This window comes from Trachurus japonicus, chromosome 3 (assembly GCF_045865225.1).
Source record: "Trachurus japonicus isolate A0001 chromosome 3, Traja_1.0".
NCBI classification, from domain to species: Eukaryota; Metazoa; Chordata; class Actinopteri; order Carangiformes; family Carangidae; genus Trachurus; species Trachurus japonicus.
The window spans coordinates 13,165,768-13,185,607 of NC_140909.1; the positions used below are offsets into that span (position 1 = coordinate 13,165,768).

At 44.8% G+C, this 19,840-nt stretch overlaps 1 protein-coding gene across 2 annotated transcripts in view; it reads right to left on the reverse strand.

The window, feature by feature from the left end:
* The window catches only part of gse1b (Gse1 coiled-coil protein b), a 166,644-nt gene extending 154,584 nt beyond the window's left edge, over positions 1–12,060 (reverse strand). Inside the window, exon 1 of one of the 2 annotated variants that reach the window (XM_085762649.1) lies at positions 8,970–12,060. In XM_085762649.1, coding sequence (XP_085618775.1) covers positions 8,970–11,486 — 2,517 coding nt within the window. In that variant the 5' untranslated portion in view covers positions 11,487–12,060. The remainder of the gene's footprint in view (positions 1–8,969) is intronic. The other variant, XM_085762657.1, reaches the window with a different exon arrangement.
* Between the last annotated feature and the right edge of the window lie 7,780 nt (positions 12,061–19,840).

A 19,840-nucleotide genomic window follows, 5' to 3' on the forward strand; every position in this document is an offset into this window, starting at 1 on the left:
AGAGCAAACACCTGCCAGTGCTCCCAACCACCTGGCAGACACACATGTGCACAAACATACACACTCACACACGCTTGCAGCTGTTCTGTATGTAAATGACAATCAAGGCTGCACTCTCTCTATGTGTGTGTGTGCAAGTGCATGTCTGTGAATGTGCGCATTTTATATGTGACTGCGGGTGAGTGTGTGTTATGGCCAAAGAGCAGCTGGCAGAGAAGGCTGAGCTATAGTTACATTATACTCTGTCCTCTATAATTACCACAGTCAGTCCAGGTTTACTACTGTAAAACCCAGACTCCAGGGCAGTGCAGCACAACAGCATCACCACTCTTCCACATTGGCATCTTGCCACACCATGCCAGGCCCCAGGATAACAACACAGCAGAATTTGCAACAAAGCAGATGTACGGTATTAGAAATGTCCATACAAACCTCAGGTATGTGGACTGGCCCAAAGATATCTTGTCTTTACCAAAAAGTGCATTGCTACAGTAGTTTCTGAGAACTTTTTTTAATGGTTTTATCTGCCACAGTTGCCATAAAGTTTCTGCTATTTACTGCAACACAGTGTCCATAATAATTTGCTGGCAATTTGGTTGTTCTAATCATGATGCATCATGATGACATTTTTTAAACATCCCTATCCCTATCAAACTTATAGTGGACCTTTATTTAATAAATAAGCTTCATGCTTTTTTTTCTTCTTTTGAGCAGTCCTGCTCTCCAAGATCCATAAACAGACCTATGTTTAAAATCACAGATGGTCTCATTTAGGTTAATGTTAAACATATCTTAACGCCATTAACATAGATATAGTTGAGGTGTTGATTGACATGTGACTTTTGGCACATTACTTTTTTCTCCCTATATGATAAATGGTAAATCTAATTGCATGTAACACACACATATCTGATCTATATAATAATGGTTATTGTCTTTGGTTGTTTCTTAATGTTACGTGCAGGAACAAGTGAAAAATGAGGGAGGGAAAATAAAAGATGACAAAGGCTAAAATGTCATGGCACAGAGAAGAAGAAGCAGTGAAGGTCCCATCTCCAGTAGACAAATCCCATTTAGGACTCTGACGATAGGACACATCACACAGACACACACACAAACACACACTGACACTGCACTCTGATTCAAATGACTCAGTTCTCACAGGAGCACAGCTTAATAGTTCACACACAGTTTACTGGCTGATTGCATACACATATTCTGATGCCAGATTGGCACCGGCGAAAACATTTTGAAGCAGTTCACAGCATGGTCCAGAGTTTCATTTGGTTACAGCGACATTGCCCACTCTGTTACATTTTTCACACCATCCAGTCAACTAGATTTGGACAGTATGATTTTATAGAGGAAAGTCTACTGGGCACAATTAAGGGTATTGATTATGAAGGCTATCTATGTCGATAATGAACCTTCCCCAAACAATTTAGTATTTAAAGACACAGGACATGCCCTACACACAACACAAACTTGTAATCTATGTGGGTTGCATGTACATATAATACTGAAGGTCACAAAGCTTAACAGGTGCATCAAAATCCTATACAGAATCGTTCCCTCTAATATGACATATCACCTTTGCTGACCCCTGAGTGCTGAGCCCATATCAATATCCCCTCTCCCTCTCTTTGGCTCTGCAGGGTTAAAAGGTCAGTACGTCTCCATCGCTCAGCAACAAACTAGCTTGGAAGTCTGCGCTCACATGAGCCCCCAAACCCAGGCTTCTTTCCCAGCCTCCCTGCCTCCCCCAGTGACATCAAAGACTTTCAAAGATACATACTTAAGGAAACAAAAACACAACCTAAAAGCAGCAGTGCGATGCTGATATACTGTCACATATTAGTGAGCTACCACATCGTCATTCACGCTTTGCACTCACTGACATCCCTCCCTGTACCAACACAGGATGTGAGGAAACTTCTGACACTGCTTGTTTCAATCACTCTCTCCTTCCATCTCTGGCACTCCACTGCTTCCTCTTGTCAATCGCCTGCCAGGGAATTTTGACATTAAAGTGGCAGTTATGATCCTGTTTGGCGTTTGTTGATCCAGATGGACTGCCAACCTACAGTAAGTCAATTACCAGGAGAGAACCTGTGCCTTTTGGGATAATACTTAACCAAATATAGGCAGGGATGACAAATTAGTAGCATAGGAACCTCTAACCTTTAATATTTGTGTAAACTCCTGAAGGTTCCCCATTGCATTGTAACTTACATAACAAACTCTCACCTGACAGTGTTCTCAGTCTCTGCCAGACCCCTGCTCTTTGACAGTCACTGCTCGCATTTCCTCTCAGAGCAAAATACATAAAAATGGAATCGGCGTGACTTAATGACAAAATCATATGATAAGATAAATACCTAAGTAAGGTCTCATGTCAATCTCCTAATAATCATACAACTTATTAAAAAATGTGTTTTCTTGAACTGTAAATGTCTGAAGCTTTGCTGCTAATAGCAGTAAGCCATGTTCACAACTACCTAAGTACATTTATTGATTTTTGTTGATTACACTTTCAAAAATGTACACATAAAGTACATAAGTGTCACAACAGTTCAGACGTTTCTTCTGTGGCTGGTAGTGGGTTCTTTAGTTGCAGTACTGAACCACAGGGCTCAGGCAATTGGACCAAACCAAGTCCTTGTGGGGGGGACTTACAACATTTCATAATGTTGCTTAAGCCAGTTTATGTAATAGTGGTTTAAATCACACATCACACCATTTAATTATGTCTTGCCCCATGTCCACATGTCATGTAACCTACTAACAGAATTGGAAAAGGACCAACCACAGAGCCTCCCTGCCAGTCTGAGCCAGTTGTCAACTGTGGCACTGCCCTGCAACTGAAAAGACCATCAAACATCATTTCCCACACAGATCTCTCTTTGTGTAGAATCATCCCTATTTGAAGACTTAGGCAACAAATTTACACACTCAGTGAATGTTTTTCATTCTAATGAATCTGCGCCATCTTGATTAAGGTCCATTTATTATACTTCACCAAAGACCTCAATATGGAACTATATTGCTGTCAGTTTATCAGTGGCCAACACCTTGCTGTAAAAACGATTGATTTCTCTCTCTCAGGTCACAGAAACTGAAACTGGTGTGCAGAAGACAGTACGACGCAGTAGCAGAGAGAGCCAGTGGAATGAATGGAAGCTATCGTGGAGGCCTATATCGAGTTCTCTTAATACACCCATTACAAATATGCATAGTGAACATGCATGGGCACTGAGTGAACTCTATGTATGTACTGTATGCAAGCACTGAAATGAAGCCACTACATCAAAAGGATTCTCCTTTTTCAAACAAGCTCAAACACCATCTCCGACATTACAAAGAGTACGAGGGTCAAGACCTGTGGTGTCAAACACCAGCCACGACAGACAACATGCAGCAGGTTCGAGGTAAAGCAGAGAACCAAGGGACAGCCCCGGGGTGTTGTGGTGTCCCTCAAACTATCAGGGCAAGGCTTGTATTAAGTCTTTGCATGGCTGAGATATGAAGGGAGAAAACAAAGCATGAAACATTGGAACACCTCCATCACATTTACTCCACACAGGATCTGATCACTCCATTCAGATATGGGCGAAAGTGAGCGCCGAGGGATGCTGGCGTGAAGAGGGTGATTAAAGCTCTGAGTGTTAAATCAAAACCCACCTCCAGCAGCTTTGAAATTAAGCCCCTCAGATACCACAGGATTCCCCGTGAAACGCGAGGCTGTCTGTCAGGCTCCACCGCTGGGAGAACAGAGAAGCACAGCTGCAGGAACTTTACAGGATACACGCAATTTTGACTGAAAGCACACACACACATACAAACAGGCACGCACAAGGACAGCTCACACCATATGTTATGACCACACCACCCCACATGTCTCAAATTATCACACTCTTAATAGAATCCCCTTTCTGGGTAAAAAAAAAAAAAAAAGCTCTCTCCTGTAATATTTCCCTCTATGATGAATTGATGAGAATGGGACTTTTTTCTGTTTTCCTCTGGCTGCAATTTAAATCCCATTAACCCCCTCACCTTCTCTCAGCCTACCACCCATCTTTTCTCTCCTTTTTCTTCTTCCAGTAATTCACTCAGGATAATTTTTGTCGTCTCCCTTACAACTTCCCATCCACATTTGATGTGTAATTTTGCCCTTTCACTACGTTATAAATCTTCCTTGGCGACACTGTCAGGATGCCGGCATGTTTTTCCTGTGACAGCAAATACCTCCTTTCCAGGATATGGGCCGTGCACAGAAAACACAGTCTTTCTATCTTTTAAACGACCACACAATATGCACACATGCACAATTACAGTAACGCCACAGCGAATACACACACACACACACAGCACCCGTCTCTGCTCTTCTAACAGGTCAACAATAATCATCCACTCAAAACAGTCACTCAGCAGACCACCATACAAAGATAAACATCCATGTGTGGATACAGACACACACACATACACCATTATGCACACATCTGTATACACATGAGTGTGTATGATTAAGAGAGGCTTACTTTGTTTGTGTGCTCTGTATCTACGCGCAATTATGTCGTATTTATCTTTGTAAAGCTTGACTAATGATTGATTTATTTGCTGTTTCAGTCCTTATACAAGCAGAGGAAGCATTGGGAGACTGTGGGATTAACTTTAAACTTCAACCACAAACCTTACAATCACAGTGTTATGCAGCACTGGCATCTAATCGGTGTAAGAAACACATAACTGATATTAGTGTTTCCTTGGGGATTAAACATCTCAGTATTCGTCATCTCCTCGTCGTGTTTTTTTTCCTGCTTTGTACAAGTGTGTCACTTTTTTTAAATTAACATTTTAAAATTGACATATGTGATATCAACATTGCTCTTCCATCCTGTGCACAGAGATTTTCTGTCTTCTTCTTGGCAGTGAAGATAAGCTGGTGACGTTCAGCTCAGATATTGCTTCCAAAAATGTATCTTTAAAAAAATCACATACAGTTGCTATAAATATTATAATTAATTTAGGAAGAGGTTTGAAAAAAGTGTAACCTTGTTTCCTCAGATGTTACTTTGCTTGATCTTTAACTAATCCAGTGCAGAACCACAGAGGATACAGGTTAATTGAAATGAATTCATTCCTCCACACAGCCGTGCCTTACTCTACCTATACTCAAATATGTATTTTATCTTCAAATGCAGACTACTCCACAGAGTATTCATTAATTGCATAGTCTTCCCTACAAGTATTGGCTCACATTTTTTCACCTGAAGATGTACATGCCCATACTTTCACAGGGAAGAGTTCTTAGTGGCTGTTATCATTACTGTACTGCGGCCGTGAAAGGAATAAGAGATCCCCTCCTTACATGATTCCAATAAGACTCCTACTTCATTGTATCTGAAGCTAATATGGGTCTTCAATAGGGGATAATGGAGGCAAAGAGAATATGTGCTGAAAAGATGAGAACTTTGGAAGTCATCCTGATACATGATGCAGCTGGAGTTGAGGCAAACTACTTCCACGTCTTCAAGTGCATCCGAGTGTATTATCCTGCTGCCACCTCATCAAGCAGCCACATGACTAAAACTGTATCATAAACAACAAATCTACATGCCTGCAATAGTTTGAATGAATCGACAACAACAGATCAGCAGACATCTGTTTTACCAAGAGAGTGCAAGTGAAGGATCTGCTGACCGTCTGCTCCTCCCCAGACGCTGACTGCTGGTCTATACTTAAACACCTGTCAAAGGTCATGTCCAACATACTAATTAAACACACGGCAGCAGAACAGAGAACACGATAACCACACATGTTTGTGTGTGTGTGTGTGTGTGTGTGTGTTACATTTAACAGCTACTAGAGTGTCCTGTGGCAGATCTGATTTCTTGTTCTAATTCCCACCGCACCATGCAGGGAAAAATGCATAGCACAGCATCATCCATGGTTTTCACTCTTCAGAATGAACATTCATGTATCATATTATTTACACAACAGCAAGGAAATTGAGTACAAACAGAGCACTCATCCTAGCTGCAATTCCAGATTCATGTGTGATGTGTCTTGGCTTTTTAAATAAAAAGGTCCAGTGTGTAAAATGAGGGGAAAACAGTGACATCTAGCATTCTCATTCTATAATAATCTATGAACGTGAACCTCTTGAAACACGCTCTCTGGTTGGCTGGATTTTCCATTTCGTACAAACATGGCGTTGCAAGATGGCGACACTCTCTAAGCAAGACCCTTGCTATACATATATAAAAGAAGAATTATAAGGCTATGAAAACCAAACAGATTTTATTTTATAGCGATCATACACTTATACAAATATATTCATTGGTAGTATTCAGATTTTGCCAATAAACCTTGACAAATATTACACACCGGACCTTTAATTATGTCACTGGATTATAGACATGCACCTGGAACTGTATGCTGCTGTGCAACATGGAAATCTAGAATAGAATAGAATAGAATAGAATAGAATAGAATAGAATAGAATAGAATAGTCTATGTGGGAATGTGTACATCTTTGTACAGCCTCCTCCACCAGACACACAAAGCACTAAGGGGAACCAGATGGGCACAGCCCCAAACCCCAGCGATGACAGATCTTCTCAAGTGTATAGCACGACACTAGAGGACAAAGCACCTGTTCCCCCACAACTCTTTCACAACTCCCCTTCCCCACAGAAACACACACTGGCACTTTCTCAGCTGTGAGGTCACTGCCTCACTGAAGCCAAAACTGGCCATGCCACCTGCAACACTCCCAGTCCAAAACGATCACCCGAAACCCTGTCTGCACCGACACCCCCTCTCTCTCTCTCTCTCTCTCTCTCACCCACCCTATAAAGCTGGTCCCATAATTATACTCTATATCAGGAGTAGCCCCTCACATATGACAGCGATGAGCTCATCCGAGACTCGCCTCAGACAAATAATAAAGACTTAAATTTGGCGATCAGTCACAACAACAGCGTTATTCCAAACACTTCTGTATGGGACAGAGAATTAGGTGGACAGCTTCAGACAGCTGGTGTGAGTGTGCAACATATTGAGATTGCTGAGTGTGAATGGCATCCACAGATGTTCTTCACGTGTCCTGCATGCTCGGACAGTCAGTGTCTGTTTGCATGAGAGCGCCGTTCAGATCTGCTCACAAAGCCAGCAGGCTGTCTAAAAGCTCCTCAGCCCATCATTAACACATCGGCATCCTTATTTGCCCTGCACTCATCTTCCATACAGCCTCCCCACTACAAGCTTGCACCCTCTGCTATTGATCATGCGGAAAAGCAGAGTTCTGCTATCAACTTCACTGCAGGAGATAAATTTTATGTCTGTGTTGTTCAGAGAGGACTTGCGGGAGGTGGGAGGTGGGAGGCGGGGGGGTCCCTAGGGGACAGAGGAAAGCAAGAAACAGGCAAGAAAGTGAACAATGAGAGGACGAACTCTCCTCAGAGGGAAACGTGCATATGTTCCCTGTTCCCTGAGCCAGCCCATGTGGACCACCTATGCAAGCATCTTCACTCATCGAAATCACTTATCACAACATTAACACTGTATTTTGTTATGAATATGGATAGAGATCGTTACAATAATAAAACACATGACACAGTTGTTGTTGCAGTGTGCAAAGTCTCGGGAGCCAAACACACATCACTCCCAAATTAGCCAAATATGGGAAGAATTGGAGCCACAATGTCTTTGCATGACGAGTGTGGGGATGGAGGGGGAGGCAGATTGTCCCCTTTGCCTCTTGCCTTCAGGGATGTCAGTGACTCATGACATCAACAAGGATCAGTTATCAATGAAAACTTATTACAAATGCATAAATCGATGTTTTAATGACACTAACTACATTTTTATTCACTAAATATATCTACAACAATCAGTTAGTGAATGTTCGACCAACTAAAAATGTATGTGAGGCTACCTGGACCATTTAAACATGATGAAGGTCACAGCACTTTCACTTCCTTAGCAGCAGCACTCCGTGCTCCACACTTGTGCAGAGGTAACCTAATTTCATATTAGATGCGAGGAACTTTTGACCAGTCCTAATGAAATTTGATTTTTACACATTCCCTTAAGTTGTTTTTTTGCTTTCACAGTGAAATCAGACATACGCTCATGGTTTTGAGTAGCATGACAGTATTAGAGAAGCTATAATTGGATCCTGTCATCGCCTCGCTGATAGACATTTGTGCTTTTGCCCTGTATGTAAATAAAACTGATTTCGACAAACAATATGTCCAGAAGTGGTGAGGTTTTCCTGAATATTTCAAAAGAGGACTTGGCCAGTGCAATCTTCATTACAATACTGAAATGATTGCTCAGTATAAAGAGATTTAAATTGAACACTTTTAAACCAAATTCCTGTGGGATGTTTTTGGAGCCCTGGTGTTGATGCAGCTGAAGCTTTTAGAAGAAGTTTGGTCTATACACCAGGTTGGTATTCCGTTTTGCATCTGTGTTACAATTTATACGGTAGAAATACTAACTTCCTTGGAAATACTCCTCAAGATCCTCAACATGCTCAAAGCAAAACAAACTGTTCGGCACTGGCTGAGACACACTCAGTCATGCTTGCTCAAATAAACACACTCACACACACACACACATGCACATAGCAAACACAGGGCTGGCCTTGGCCTTCAGATCCCCATAGTTTTCCTCTGGTGTTTATAGAAGTGAGTTTTGATGAAAATGTTTGTCTCATCATTGTTCATCCAAGCTGCGTATGCTTCCACCCCTTGAATATGTAAAACTCTTCCCTTGCCACGTGACTCAGAGGTCGTATTAGGGCAAACACAGTCTGCTCAGCCCTGAGGACCTGAAGTACTAGAATGACAGATGACTGTCATTTTCACAAGATTCAAGAAGTCACTCGGTCAAGATGAAAAGCACTAGAAATAAAGAAGAATACGGTTGTGTAATGTAAGGCAGTTTTTTTTTTGTCTTACCTTATGTCTGGACTGAGGTGAGGCTGATTCTGGTTCTTTAGTCTCCCCATCCGATGCTCCATGTCGCAGCCGATCCCTGTCCTGCTGCATTCTCTGTCCCACCTGCACCATGGCTTTACATTCCACACATGAGCCGATCACCAGCTTCCTCCCATCGTCCACCAGGAGTGTGCGTGTGCTGCGAGGGGCGTACAGGAACACAGGTAACCTGGCCACCGTAACAGCACAAAGCCTACCTTGCCTGCGCTGCTCCTGCCTGCAGAAGAAACAAACAAAAGCCTCACAGCTGTACTGCCGGGCCCAGGGGGAGCTGGGAGGCTGCGGGTTGGCACTGGGTAGACTAGAGGTAGAAGGGGTGGAGGGACCCCCCAGGCTCCTGCTCTCGTGCAGGGCCCACTGGGCGTGCAGGTCATGATAGCAGAGGTTACAAGCTGACACCAGGCCTGTAGCATCAACTGGTTTGGCACGGGGAGCAGGAGGATGGACAGTGAGAAAAGGGAAGAAAGGCTCCCTCTCCCCGCAACGTCCAGGTGGGTTTACATGCAGCTGGTACTCTCCGCCCGCACACAGCTCAGCTCCACACAGGTAACACACCGCCATGGAGCCGCCGGGGCGAGAGGTCACACCGGTCTGGGAATGGGATGGTCCGGACCCCTCGATGGCCATGGCAGCATGGTACCTGACCAGGAAGGAGCTGACAGAGGTGATGAGCTCTTCGCTGAGACTGAGTCGATATGCGCTCCAGATGTCCTCCAGGATTAAATGGCACTGCTGGCAGCAGTGTATACGGCCATTACTCACCCCCTGGGCGTTAGGTGGGCAAGGCAACATGTTGATAAAGGGAAAATACATCACACCGCGGGATTTGCCAACACCAGCCTGTGCATATGCTACTCTCATATCTCCTCCACACTCCTGACCGCAGAGGAAACAGGCCTCCTGGGCAGTCTTGGGTTCAGGTGCGCACTCCATCTGCGCTGGGGGTTTTCCCTCCTGGGGAGTAAGCTGGGGAGGACGGACAGCACTGGTGGTCTGGTTGAGGGGGACAACATAGAGGCGCTGGAGGACAGGTACATCGGCAAGCTGGAAACTCTGCCACTGCTGCATGAGGGAGTTGTGGCAGCTGCCACAAACCAGGGTTGTACCTGCCAGACTGATAGGCACCGCACCGCGGGGAGGGGAGTGAAGCCACAGGAAGGGAAAGAAGGGCTCGCCCTGGGCCCTCTCTTGTTTCTGAACACTGACTTTAAACCGCCCATCGTGTCTCAGCCCAGTGCCACAGATATAGCACACACACTCCTCTGGCCTACCATCCGTAGCGCCGTGCGTCTGGGCATTCTTTCTTGCTGAAAGGTCTCTGGCAGGTCTGAACTGAGTTGTTGGGCCTGGTTTGCTGTCATACATGTCCCTGTCATCATCGCTTGTAATGTTAATCTCATCTTCATCAGAGTTGTCAGAGTCATTCTCCCTGGGAACGGCTCTGCTACATTTAGTGGTGACAGCAGAGTTGTGTGTGTGATCCTCGCCTACTCCTCGGTACAGCAGCGATGGATGTCTGGACGGCGCACAGCTGCTGTCGGCAACACGCTGGATCTGACGCGGCTCCGCGTGTCTGACATTCCCGTCCTCCAGCCATCGCCTGTTGCGCATAATGACCCCGTTGTCTTGCACAGGTGTGTCAGAGAGAGGACTGTCATAGCATCGCTGAGGGAATCTCTCTTGGGGCTTTGCCAGAGATTCTGATGATTGACAGACATTATTCATAAATTTAGCACCGCGCCTCGCCGGCAGAACACTCTCTGCTTTTGGCGATCTCAGCGCCCCATAAACACCCACCGGGTAGCGGACCGCCCGCTGTGAATCTGGGCTGTTTTTAACACTGATGACATTGTTTTTCCTGCCACTGTCTCTCGGCGATTTGCCAGATGCTCTCAGGCACTTGTCTTTGCCCACACCGGCTCTGTCGACTAGATCCATCTCCTGGTCTGATATGTTCTCGTTGTCAGAAAAAGAGGAGAAATCCGAGTCTGCGCCCCCGTCGTAGTTCTGGCTGCCGACACTGATCCTCCTCTCCAGATCATACGAGATGTTCCACTCCTGTGGGACCCTCCGAGAGTCGCACTGGTAGGGCCGTTTCAGCCAGTACATGCGCTTCTCAATGGGCGTCCGGCTACGCTCGAAGGAGTTCCACTGCTCCGTCAGAAAACAGTGGCACACAGCGCACACCAGCGCATGTCCATCCGGGCTCACTTCACACGCACCCGGGGCTGGCTCCTGGTTTTGTAGAAACGGGAAAAAGGGAAGCCTCTCTTTTTGATATGTCACTTGTAACCTTAATTCCTTCCCTGGTGTGACTCCGCTTCCACATATAAAACAATGAACAAGTCCCCCCAATCCATTCCGATCACTCCTGGAAGTGTTACCGGGCAATGGGCTGTCCTCACCGGGCATAGCTGCAGCCATGAGACGGTGTTTCCGAGATAAGGGTGTCAGTTCCTTGTCACGGGGGGAGTTCATTGTTTTTAAACACCCACTACAAGGCTACATGGCATAACGTCAACAGTGAAGTCACGCTCATGGTCCACACTTATCTGCAGGTCAGGAAATCATGCAATCAATTTGAGAGCAAGTTACTCACTGAATGATAAGATAGACGGTATAGTCCATTGAAACGACAGCGTGCAGCGAAGGCAACAGCCCGTTAACTGTTCTCTTCCAACAGCGGGGAGAAAAGAAAAAAAAAACACCGAAACATCCAGGAAACAGCTCACAAGTCCCTGTTGTTTGAAGTCTGTAGTCCGCGTGTTAGCACTGGAAACTCCGTAGGTAATATGACAGAGGAGCTGAGATCACGGGTCGCCTCTCCGGCAAACTTTCCTGCCTGCGCTCTCCAAACTTTGGCTGCTAACTCGCTCACACTGTACACAGCGCCATCCCCAATTCATGGGACCCGCTCCGACACCCCCAAAAGACAACCCCCACCCCCTTCCAGCCCCCCCACTAATAATTTTGCAGAGATTATGAGCGCGCACTCCCCACAGTAGCTGCTCGAGCGTCATCCGTACTGACCATGCACAGGATATCCACAGTTAAACGTGCACCGGGGCGTAGATCTAATGAGCAGACTCTCAGCATGCATCACCTGCATGCAGATTTCTCCCGAAACCCCTTTACATAAATCAATATTAGACCCCTGTTAGGGTGATAGCCTGAGAAATGTGAAGCTACAAACTTTTTTTTCTTTTTTTTTTTATCAGTTTTTCCAATAAGCCGAGGGGCGAAATAGGCTGCATGGTCCCAAAGTGAGTGTAGGCTATGTGTGTGTTTTCAAACAGCTTCCAGCAGATTTCTGGCAAATGTTGTAAAAAAAAAAAAAAAAAAAGAAAGAAAGAAAAAATGAATGATGCTTAGACCGATCCAAACTTTACACACTGGGAGCATGAAGCGTTTTTTCTTTATGGCTGTCTATATCAGATTAACAATAGTTAGAAAGCATTTATGTCATAAATATGTCAACATGCCTCAGGCAGTTCCTTTCTGCTTCCTTTTGAATTGACAGATAATTGGGGAAATAATGATTTGTTTAGATAGATTTTTGAACTGTGTAATTGTGACATTTTTCGTTTACACAATTTTGTGCAATGTGCATGACAGAAAAAAGAAAACCCCATGATAGGATAGTGTTTTTTTTTTTTTTTTTTTAAAACCTCAAATTTGACCACAAGATTCCCTGGTTAGTTACATAACACCTAAACTGAACTTTTTGGCACAGAAGTATAAAATGTGCAAGCCAAACAATGCATATGTGCAGAAATGCACATTTCCCACCTTTGAGTGTGGTGGTGACAACATCATGATGTAGGGATGCTTCTCTGCACCAGCCCCTGGAAGGGTCATGCAAGCAAATCCAGAGAATCCAGTTGGCATGACAGCTGTGACTCTGGAGATTTATTTTTTCAGCGGTGCAACGACCCCAAACATAAAAACCAAAGCTACACAGGAATGGTTTCAAAACAACGATGTCAGAGTGCAGAACTCAATCCAACCGAGAATTTATGGCAGGACTTGGAATTTATCTTCATGAAACTTGACCAAGCTTAAATAGCTTTGCAAAGAACTTGTCTATCTCTCTATCTACTACTGTACATCTATCTATCTCAACAGCACAGTGGATATCCTCCTCACACATACACATACACAATATTTACACCCCTGACCCACCACCGTCCCCTTCCCATTTCTAAACTTCAGTATCTAAGACAAAGACGAGACAGCAACTCCAGTAATCAAACCTTAAACACTCACGTCATCTAACAATAACACACGTAAACAGTTATGTCTGTCCGTTCCACTGTGTGCTGCCCCTGGCTTTGCCCACTGTCCACTGACTCACTGAGTCAGAGAGTCAGGGGCTGTGTCCTTCTACCTCTGCACTTCCCTGTTATTGCCTCCCCTACATCCATTATCATTTTCATCCTCCCTCTGGCCCTAGACAACAAATTAGCCTTTCCCCTCAGCTCTACAACCAGGATACAAGGTTTTTAAGGATATTCCTGAGCCTCTCTATACCTCCTTGCCCACCCAAGGTCTTTCTTTTTTCTCCTTCAGCATGGCAGCCAAGAGAGATCTCAGACAAAAAGGGCATTCCTGAGTGATGCTGACCTGTTTCTACTGACAATTCCCACAGAGAGGGGGGAGGGAGTTTGTTGGAGGGGCTGAGGGGTAACACAGAAAAACAGAGACTGTGCAGGCTAAGATTCGAGATCACTCACAGTGGAAATTTGTGAAAACCTGATTTATTTATTTTTCTCAATGTATACCCCCAATTGCATACTACCTGACGCAGAGAGAAACACTAATGATGTGCTGTCAGTATAGATTTACAACACTGCCTTGTAGTGTCAGATCTGGGTACTGCATCATCTGGGAAATCCCCCCCTGCCCCCCTTTCTCCCCCTCCACCACAGCCAGGGTGAAGCTCATGCAGGCAAATCACAGATGACCAGAAGAAAAACAGAGGGTATAGAAATGAGAGAAAAATAGAAGTAGGAAAAAATTGGATTTCAGTACCTTTCTTCATTTTCTGTCTTTTTTTTTCTTGCCGTCTTCATGCAGTGGACTCCAACCTGGTGCTCAGTCAGGACACATCTGTGGGTTCACAAGAGGATTCAGATTATTTTGATGGAAAATACACTTTTTTTGTTTTTGTTTTTGTGAAATATTGGATCACTTAAGGCTTTTTAAAAACCCTTTGCACCAAACTGTCTGAGAAGGGTAAATCACTCTTTGGGGGAACTCATATCCATACAACAGTAATAACAAGGGGATCAGAAGAAGACACCACTTAATTTTAAGGGGTCAGAGGCCAAGTATCATGGGATTGACTGACCTTCTGTTTGCCTGCTTACTTACAGTACATTATACTTGTCAGTAAATGTAGATGCAGCTGTGCAGGCACTTTGTTACAAAACACCGTAACTGATAATGAGAATGACAAGGTCTCGACTTCATATGTTTTCAGACTCTCTCAAATGTGTGTAATGATCTTTGGGCATATTTTGAGTGACTGAACTAGCGCTGTATACAGACCTCATGTGAGTTGAGATAGCTGGTGTACATCTTGTTGTACGTTGTGTATGAATTACTCTGCTATGGCAAACCCTCCAGGATGAGGAGAGTGAAAAGGGAGACGGGACAACGGGAGGGTGTATGTGGGTGGGTGAGTGAGAGAGAGAGAGTGTGTGTGCACAGAGATGGGGGCAGCAAGCGGAGAAAGGGAATTCAGCAGGAGACTGATTTGAATAAAATCCTCTTGTTGAGTGGTGCAGGGCCTCCAGGAGTTTTGGTAGAGGGAGGTGATGACAGGGGCAGGCGGAGGGCGCAGACACTGTGTGTGTGTGTGTGTGTGTGTGTGTGTGTGTGTGTGTGTGTGTGTAGTTGAGGAGTACATGGTTGTTGCAGATCCAGCCGGTTAACACACAATAAATGTGTGTGTATGCAGTGCAAGAATACAGGATGTCTGTTTGTATACATGAATTATGATGTCCTGTATGTGTCTGTTCTTGCAGTGTCATATGGGAGGGATTATTTTACATCACAGACCTGCAAGATCTGCTCTGACCAGGACATGTCAAGAAGAGTGAGAGACAATACACACATGTACTGGAAGAACTAGTACTGAATGACTGAAACTGTAAAATTCCTAGGATTGTATATGTTAAAATGACATCCCTGAGGAGCAATTCAGAACAGCTATGAGGATTTCATTCAGTTTCTCACTTAGTCTGATTGAGATCTCACAGAGACAGGTATGATAGTGACGCACAACGCTGTTTGTTTCCAGAGCCCCTCTGACCACTGGTTCATTACATGAGCGAGTTCTGGCTCACCTCACACAGCTGTTGAACAAAGCACGTCCCCTTACAGCTCACAACAGACCTTCCTCTCTTCATACTGTTAATGCTGCTTGACCTGCTGTTTCTGTCACAGCTTATTCTTTAAAAAAAAGGCCAAGTACATCCAACACAGATGTTTTCTCTCATTTTGTCTGATTAGACCTCTCCCCCAGGACTGAGCTGACTTGTACACACCAGACTTGACTGACAGCTCTGTTGACTCTTCTGTTATTTTAGTCACTCAGCGCCTTCCTTCCCTTTTCTGTCATCTTTTTCTCCTAACTACTTCTCTGGTTCTCTGCTCTTGAGCCTGTTGATGATGTAGTAGTCACATGACTGGTGGCTGCATGTACATTTTCCTGTGTTTGTGGACGCACAGGAATTCTGTATTCTGTGGATGTGTAAGTCCTATATATAAAGCGAGACATATAAAACTGTGTGGTACCTGTATTTTAACATTTTCACTCACTTTTATTCTGATGGATGTTGACTAGGAGAGGGAGGTCGCAATATTCAGGAAATTGTTATTGACTTCAACACAGATTCTCCAAGTTTTTCACAGCCCCTCAACACATGGTCTACACATGATGAAGGGGTCTCTGCTGTGATCGCTGTTGAGTTTACCACCGAGTCAGTGGTGAGACCTCAGCTCAACACCAGTATGCCATCATATAATTCATATATAATAACAAGAGCAGTAAGAGCTATACAGAAGAAAAGCCACTATGTTCATATGTTTAAACTGATAAACATAAGTAACATAGCACGTAACTTTGAAGATGTTTGGAGAAGTTCTCTTTCCTAAATGTCTGCCATGAAAAAAGGCCTATTGTCAAGCATGCATTACATCTGCAGAGAGAAGACTCTCACTCACAAGTCTCAAACAAACTATAGGAAACATTAATTCAGTTAATTAATGTTTGTAAAAGAATCAAATATATAAAAGCTCCAAGAAAAAACACAACAGTGAGACAGAAATGATGGTCCTGGCAGGACAGGAAAGCAGTGAGAGGAGGAGCAGTGGTGAGTTCTTACTGTTTTTGTTAAGGCTTGATGTTTACTAATGTTTGAATACATGTGATACCTTTTGAAGCCAGAAATAACAGCCATGCTTTACTGCCAACCGCGGCTCTGCATCCTGCCAGGCAGGAAGTCAGGGGTGCACATGCCATCACAGGGAGGTGACACAGGAAGTAAAGCATGAGCCAGGGAGTCAGCAGTTCAGTTCCTTGATGGAGAGTCATCACAGCAGCTGAGGAACAGGTTCCACATTGTGCACACTGTTAAACAGAGAAACACAAAATGACCCCGCAGCTTTTCAAGGGTGTTAAGTACATCAAGGCCGAGTTCTCTAAATTTGGATGTAAGTTGACTGTAACAAGATGCATCTTTGAAGTACAAAAAAAGAAATCAATATCTGGTGTTGTGAGCAGTGTGATACATATGGAGATAGAAGAAAAGATGAAAGCTCCGAGCAGAAGTCTGTACTCTCTCCTTGTTGTTTATTTATTCATTTATTTCTGCAGGATCTCTCTCTTCTCTCTCTCCGAGGTCAGAGGTGCAACTAAGGAATGTGTTTCCTCCGAACACGGAAAAACTAACACGTCCAGCTCATACAGTGTAGACTGGGCCACAGTTCATTCAGTGTTTTGGACTGTCCAGAAGTTAAATACTTTTAAATTATCCTATTCTTCAAGGAGGGTGAACTGTGACCTCTATCTTAAGGCATAAACTAAAATAACTTACATTTTTCCATAAGGCAAAAATCTGGCCTTTTATGCACCTTGGCTGAAGTTTGCTTGAGTCACCTCAAACTAAAATTGGTGAACGTGATCCTTATTACATTTCTCAGTCCACCTGAAACTGATGTTACAAAAGGAAGTACAAGATAACTGTAGGCCTATTGCAGGCAAATATACCAAGATGTGGTCAGGGAGATACTTTCCATGTAGCTAGCTACTGTAGCTAACAGCTGTAGTTGACCTCTCCCCCTTTTCCCATAGAGGCATAGCCTGACTGGAGCCTGTGAGTGTGTGTGTCCTCAGTGACACAAGGTTGACCCAATCCACTTTCACCTGTAGTTGTCAGTCAGACGGTCGTGAGGCCCCTCCCACCCCCGAGGCTCCACACCCCCCCTGCTCCATCTGAGACCTTGAAAAGTCCCGACATACTTATGATGAACGTTCCTCCCTTCTCAGGTCACTGAGACCCACAGGAGGAAGACTCCGTTGGGGAAAGAGGAAGAGAACATTTAGGAGGGGAACGAAGGAAGCGATGAGGAGAGTCCAAGAGACCGGAGAGACAGAAAGAGCAAATGTGTGGAGGAGGACAAGTGATAAAAGGCCCTAATGGGGCTGCTCTGCGATCCACGTGGAACTGGAGATCCTGGGACACCTGTTCCCTGTAGCAGATGTTTGCAAATTATCTCTCACTCTGTCGTCCTTCTCGTGGTTACACTATGATCCCTGGCTGGAAATGCATGCAGTGACTTAGAGACATAAATCTGAATAAAGTTTTACTTGACCCTGTATAAACTAGGGGCTCTTGTGATTTGAATTTTGTGAAGATCTAGACAACAAGCACACACACACTAACACACACAATAGACACATGCAGGCAGGCTTTGTAGTAGCAGAAGCCCCTCCGTCCCTCCTGGGCCCTCTCTCTCTGCTCCTGCTCTCTGACACATCACCATCTATCGCCTCAGCGGCAGGCAGCAGCTAATAACCAAAAAAATAATGACGAGGATGAAAACACAGGACATCAGGGGCGAGAGGAAAGGCCAGCCGAATCTGGTGATGGTGCTGCTCGTAAAGAGACGCCTGGAATAATGGGAAAGGAATGTGGTGTAATGACTCCCCTGGGACTGGCCCAGCCGAAGGCCCTCTGGCTCAGCAACAACAAACGGGAAAGCTCGAGGAGCGCAGGGTGCACACATAAGGGCTTTAACAGCACCCCACCACCACCACCACCACCACCACCTCCCCTCTCCTCAAATACACACACACACTTACACACCCCCCCCCCCCACATACACACATAGATCCACACAAACACACGCGCACCCCCTCGCCCCCCACCCCCCTTCCTGTGCCGACCTACTGGAGTCGGCTGTTGTTGTTGGCTGCCTGCCACCTTCGGAAGAAGCGCGCCCTCAGCCTCTCCCTCCTTTCCCTCTCTCTTCACTCCCTCCTTCCTTCTCCCTCTCTTACTGAGAGCAAGCTGCCAGGGAAATGCTGATGACATGACATCTACAGAGGTCCCTGGAAAAAGTGATTACCACCCACCCTCGTCCCTATCAAATAATCCTATTCCCCCCCTCAACAACCCTGCCTTCTAGTCCATTCAGTGCTCAATATCCATCCCTCTATCTCCCTCTATCGCCGTTCTGTGTGAGCATGGCAGCGCATGTGTTCAGGCATTGGGTGTGCGTGCATGTATTTCTCTTGGAATTAGCAGCTAGATCACTTGTCCTTTGCCCCCAGAGAGGAGCCTTTATTCTCAACCCCTGGCAAACACATTTCCACACTTGAAGCCCCAGCTGTCAAGAGGCAGCGTTTTCTTCTAAGGTTCTGCCCTTTAACCCATGCAACCACGCGCGCATGTGTGTGTGTATGAGTGTGTGCTATGTGAGAGCGTTGTATTCGAGCCAGGTAGGAAAGCCCCTTGTCTCGTGTTCATTTTGCTTCAGTGAACAGAGGTGCTGTCTGATACATGAGGTGCCTGACATACACACAACTAGTGTAAGGAGTCTTTAATACCCTGCACACACGCATACACACACATCAACATTACACACAATCTCCTCTCTTGGCTTGTCTGGATTCCTGGGGTGTGTTGGTCATGCAGAGTAAGTGCCGAGTGTGAGCCAGTAGTCAGAGGGGGAGGAAAGGTTCAGTAGGGAGGACGGATGGAGGCAGACAGGGCTGCTGCGTTTGGGTCAGAGCCATCTTTACATTCAGCCCTTTGACTCCCAGCTTAGTTTCTGTTGCCAGAAGCTTTAAACCACTATGAACTCTGAATTTCCAGAGGATGTCTTGGAAGACAGTGAGGAAACAATCGGGTGTCTTATTCACTAAATGGAAGGAAGCACATCTTCATTGCGGAACTGTTTATAATTAAAGTAACAATGAAAAGAATTTTGTGACGACCCATGTGCTCACTTTTACATACAGAACTGCACAGTCTTTAATGTGGTAAATGTTGTAATATTGTTTGTTTTTCTTTCCAGATATCACTGCATTGTTTTGGTGTTCCACTCTTGACATTGGTGGTTTCCAGACAATGAATCCTATAATGACTTTGGTGATCCCCTTATTTTCCCTCAAGTTCCAACAATGAAACTGATGTTTGCAGCTTTGAATGAAATGTCTAAACAGCTTTTGGACTGATGCAATTTTGTGAATTCTTAATACCAGCAAAACAAAAGTCAATGAAATGTTACAGCTTCCAAATTTCACTTCCTCCCTCAGTTTA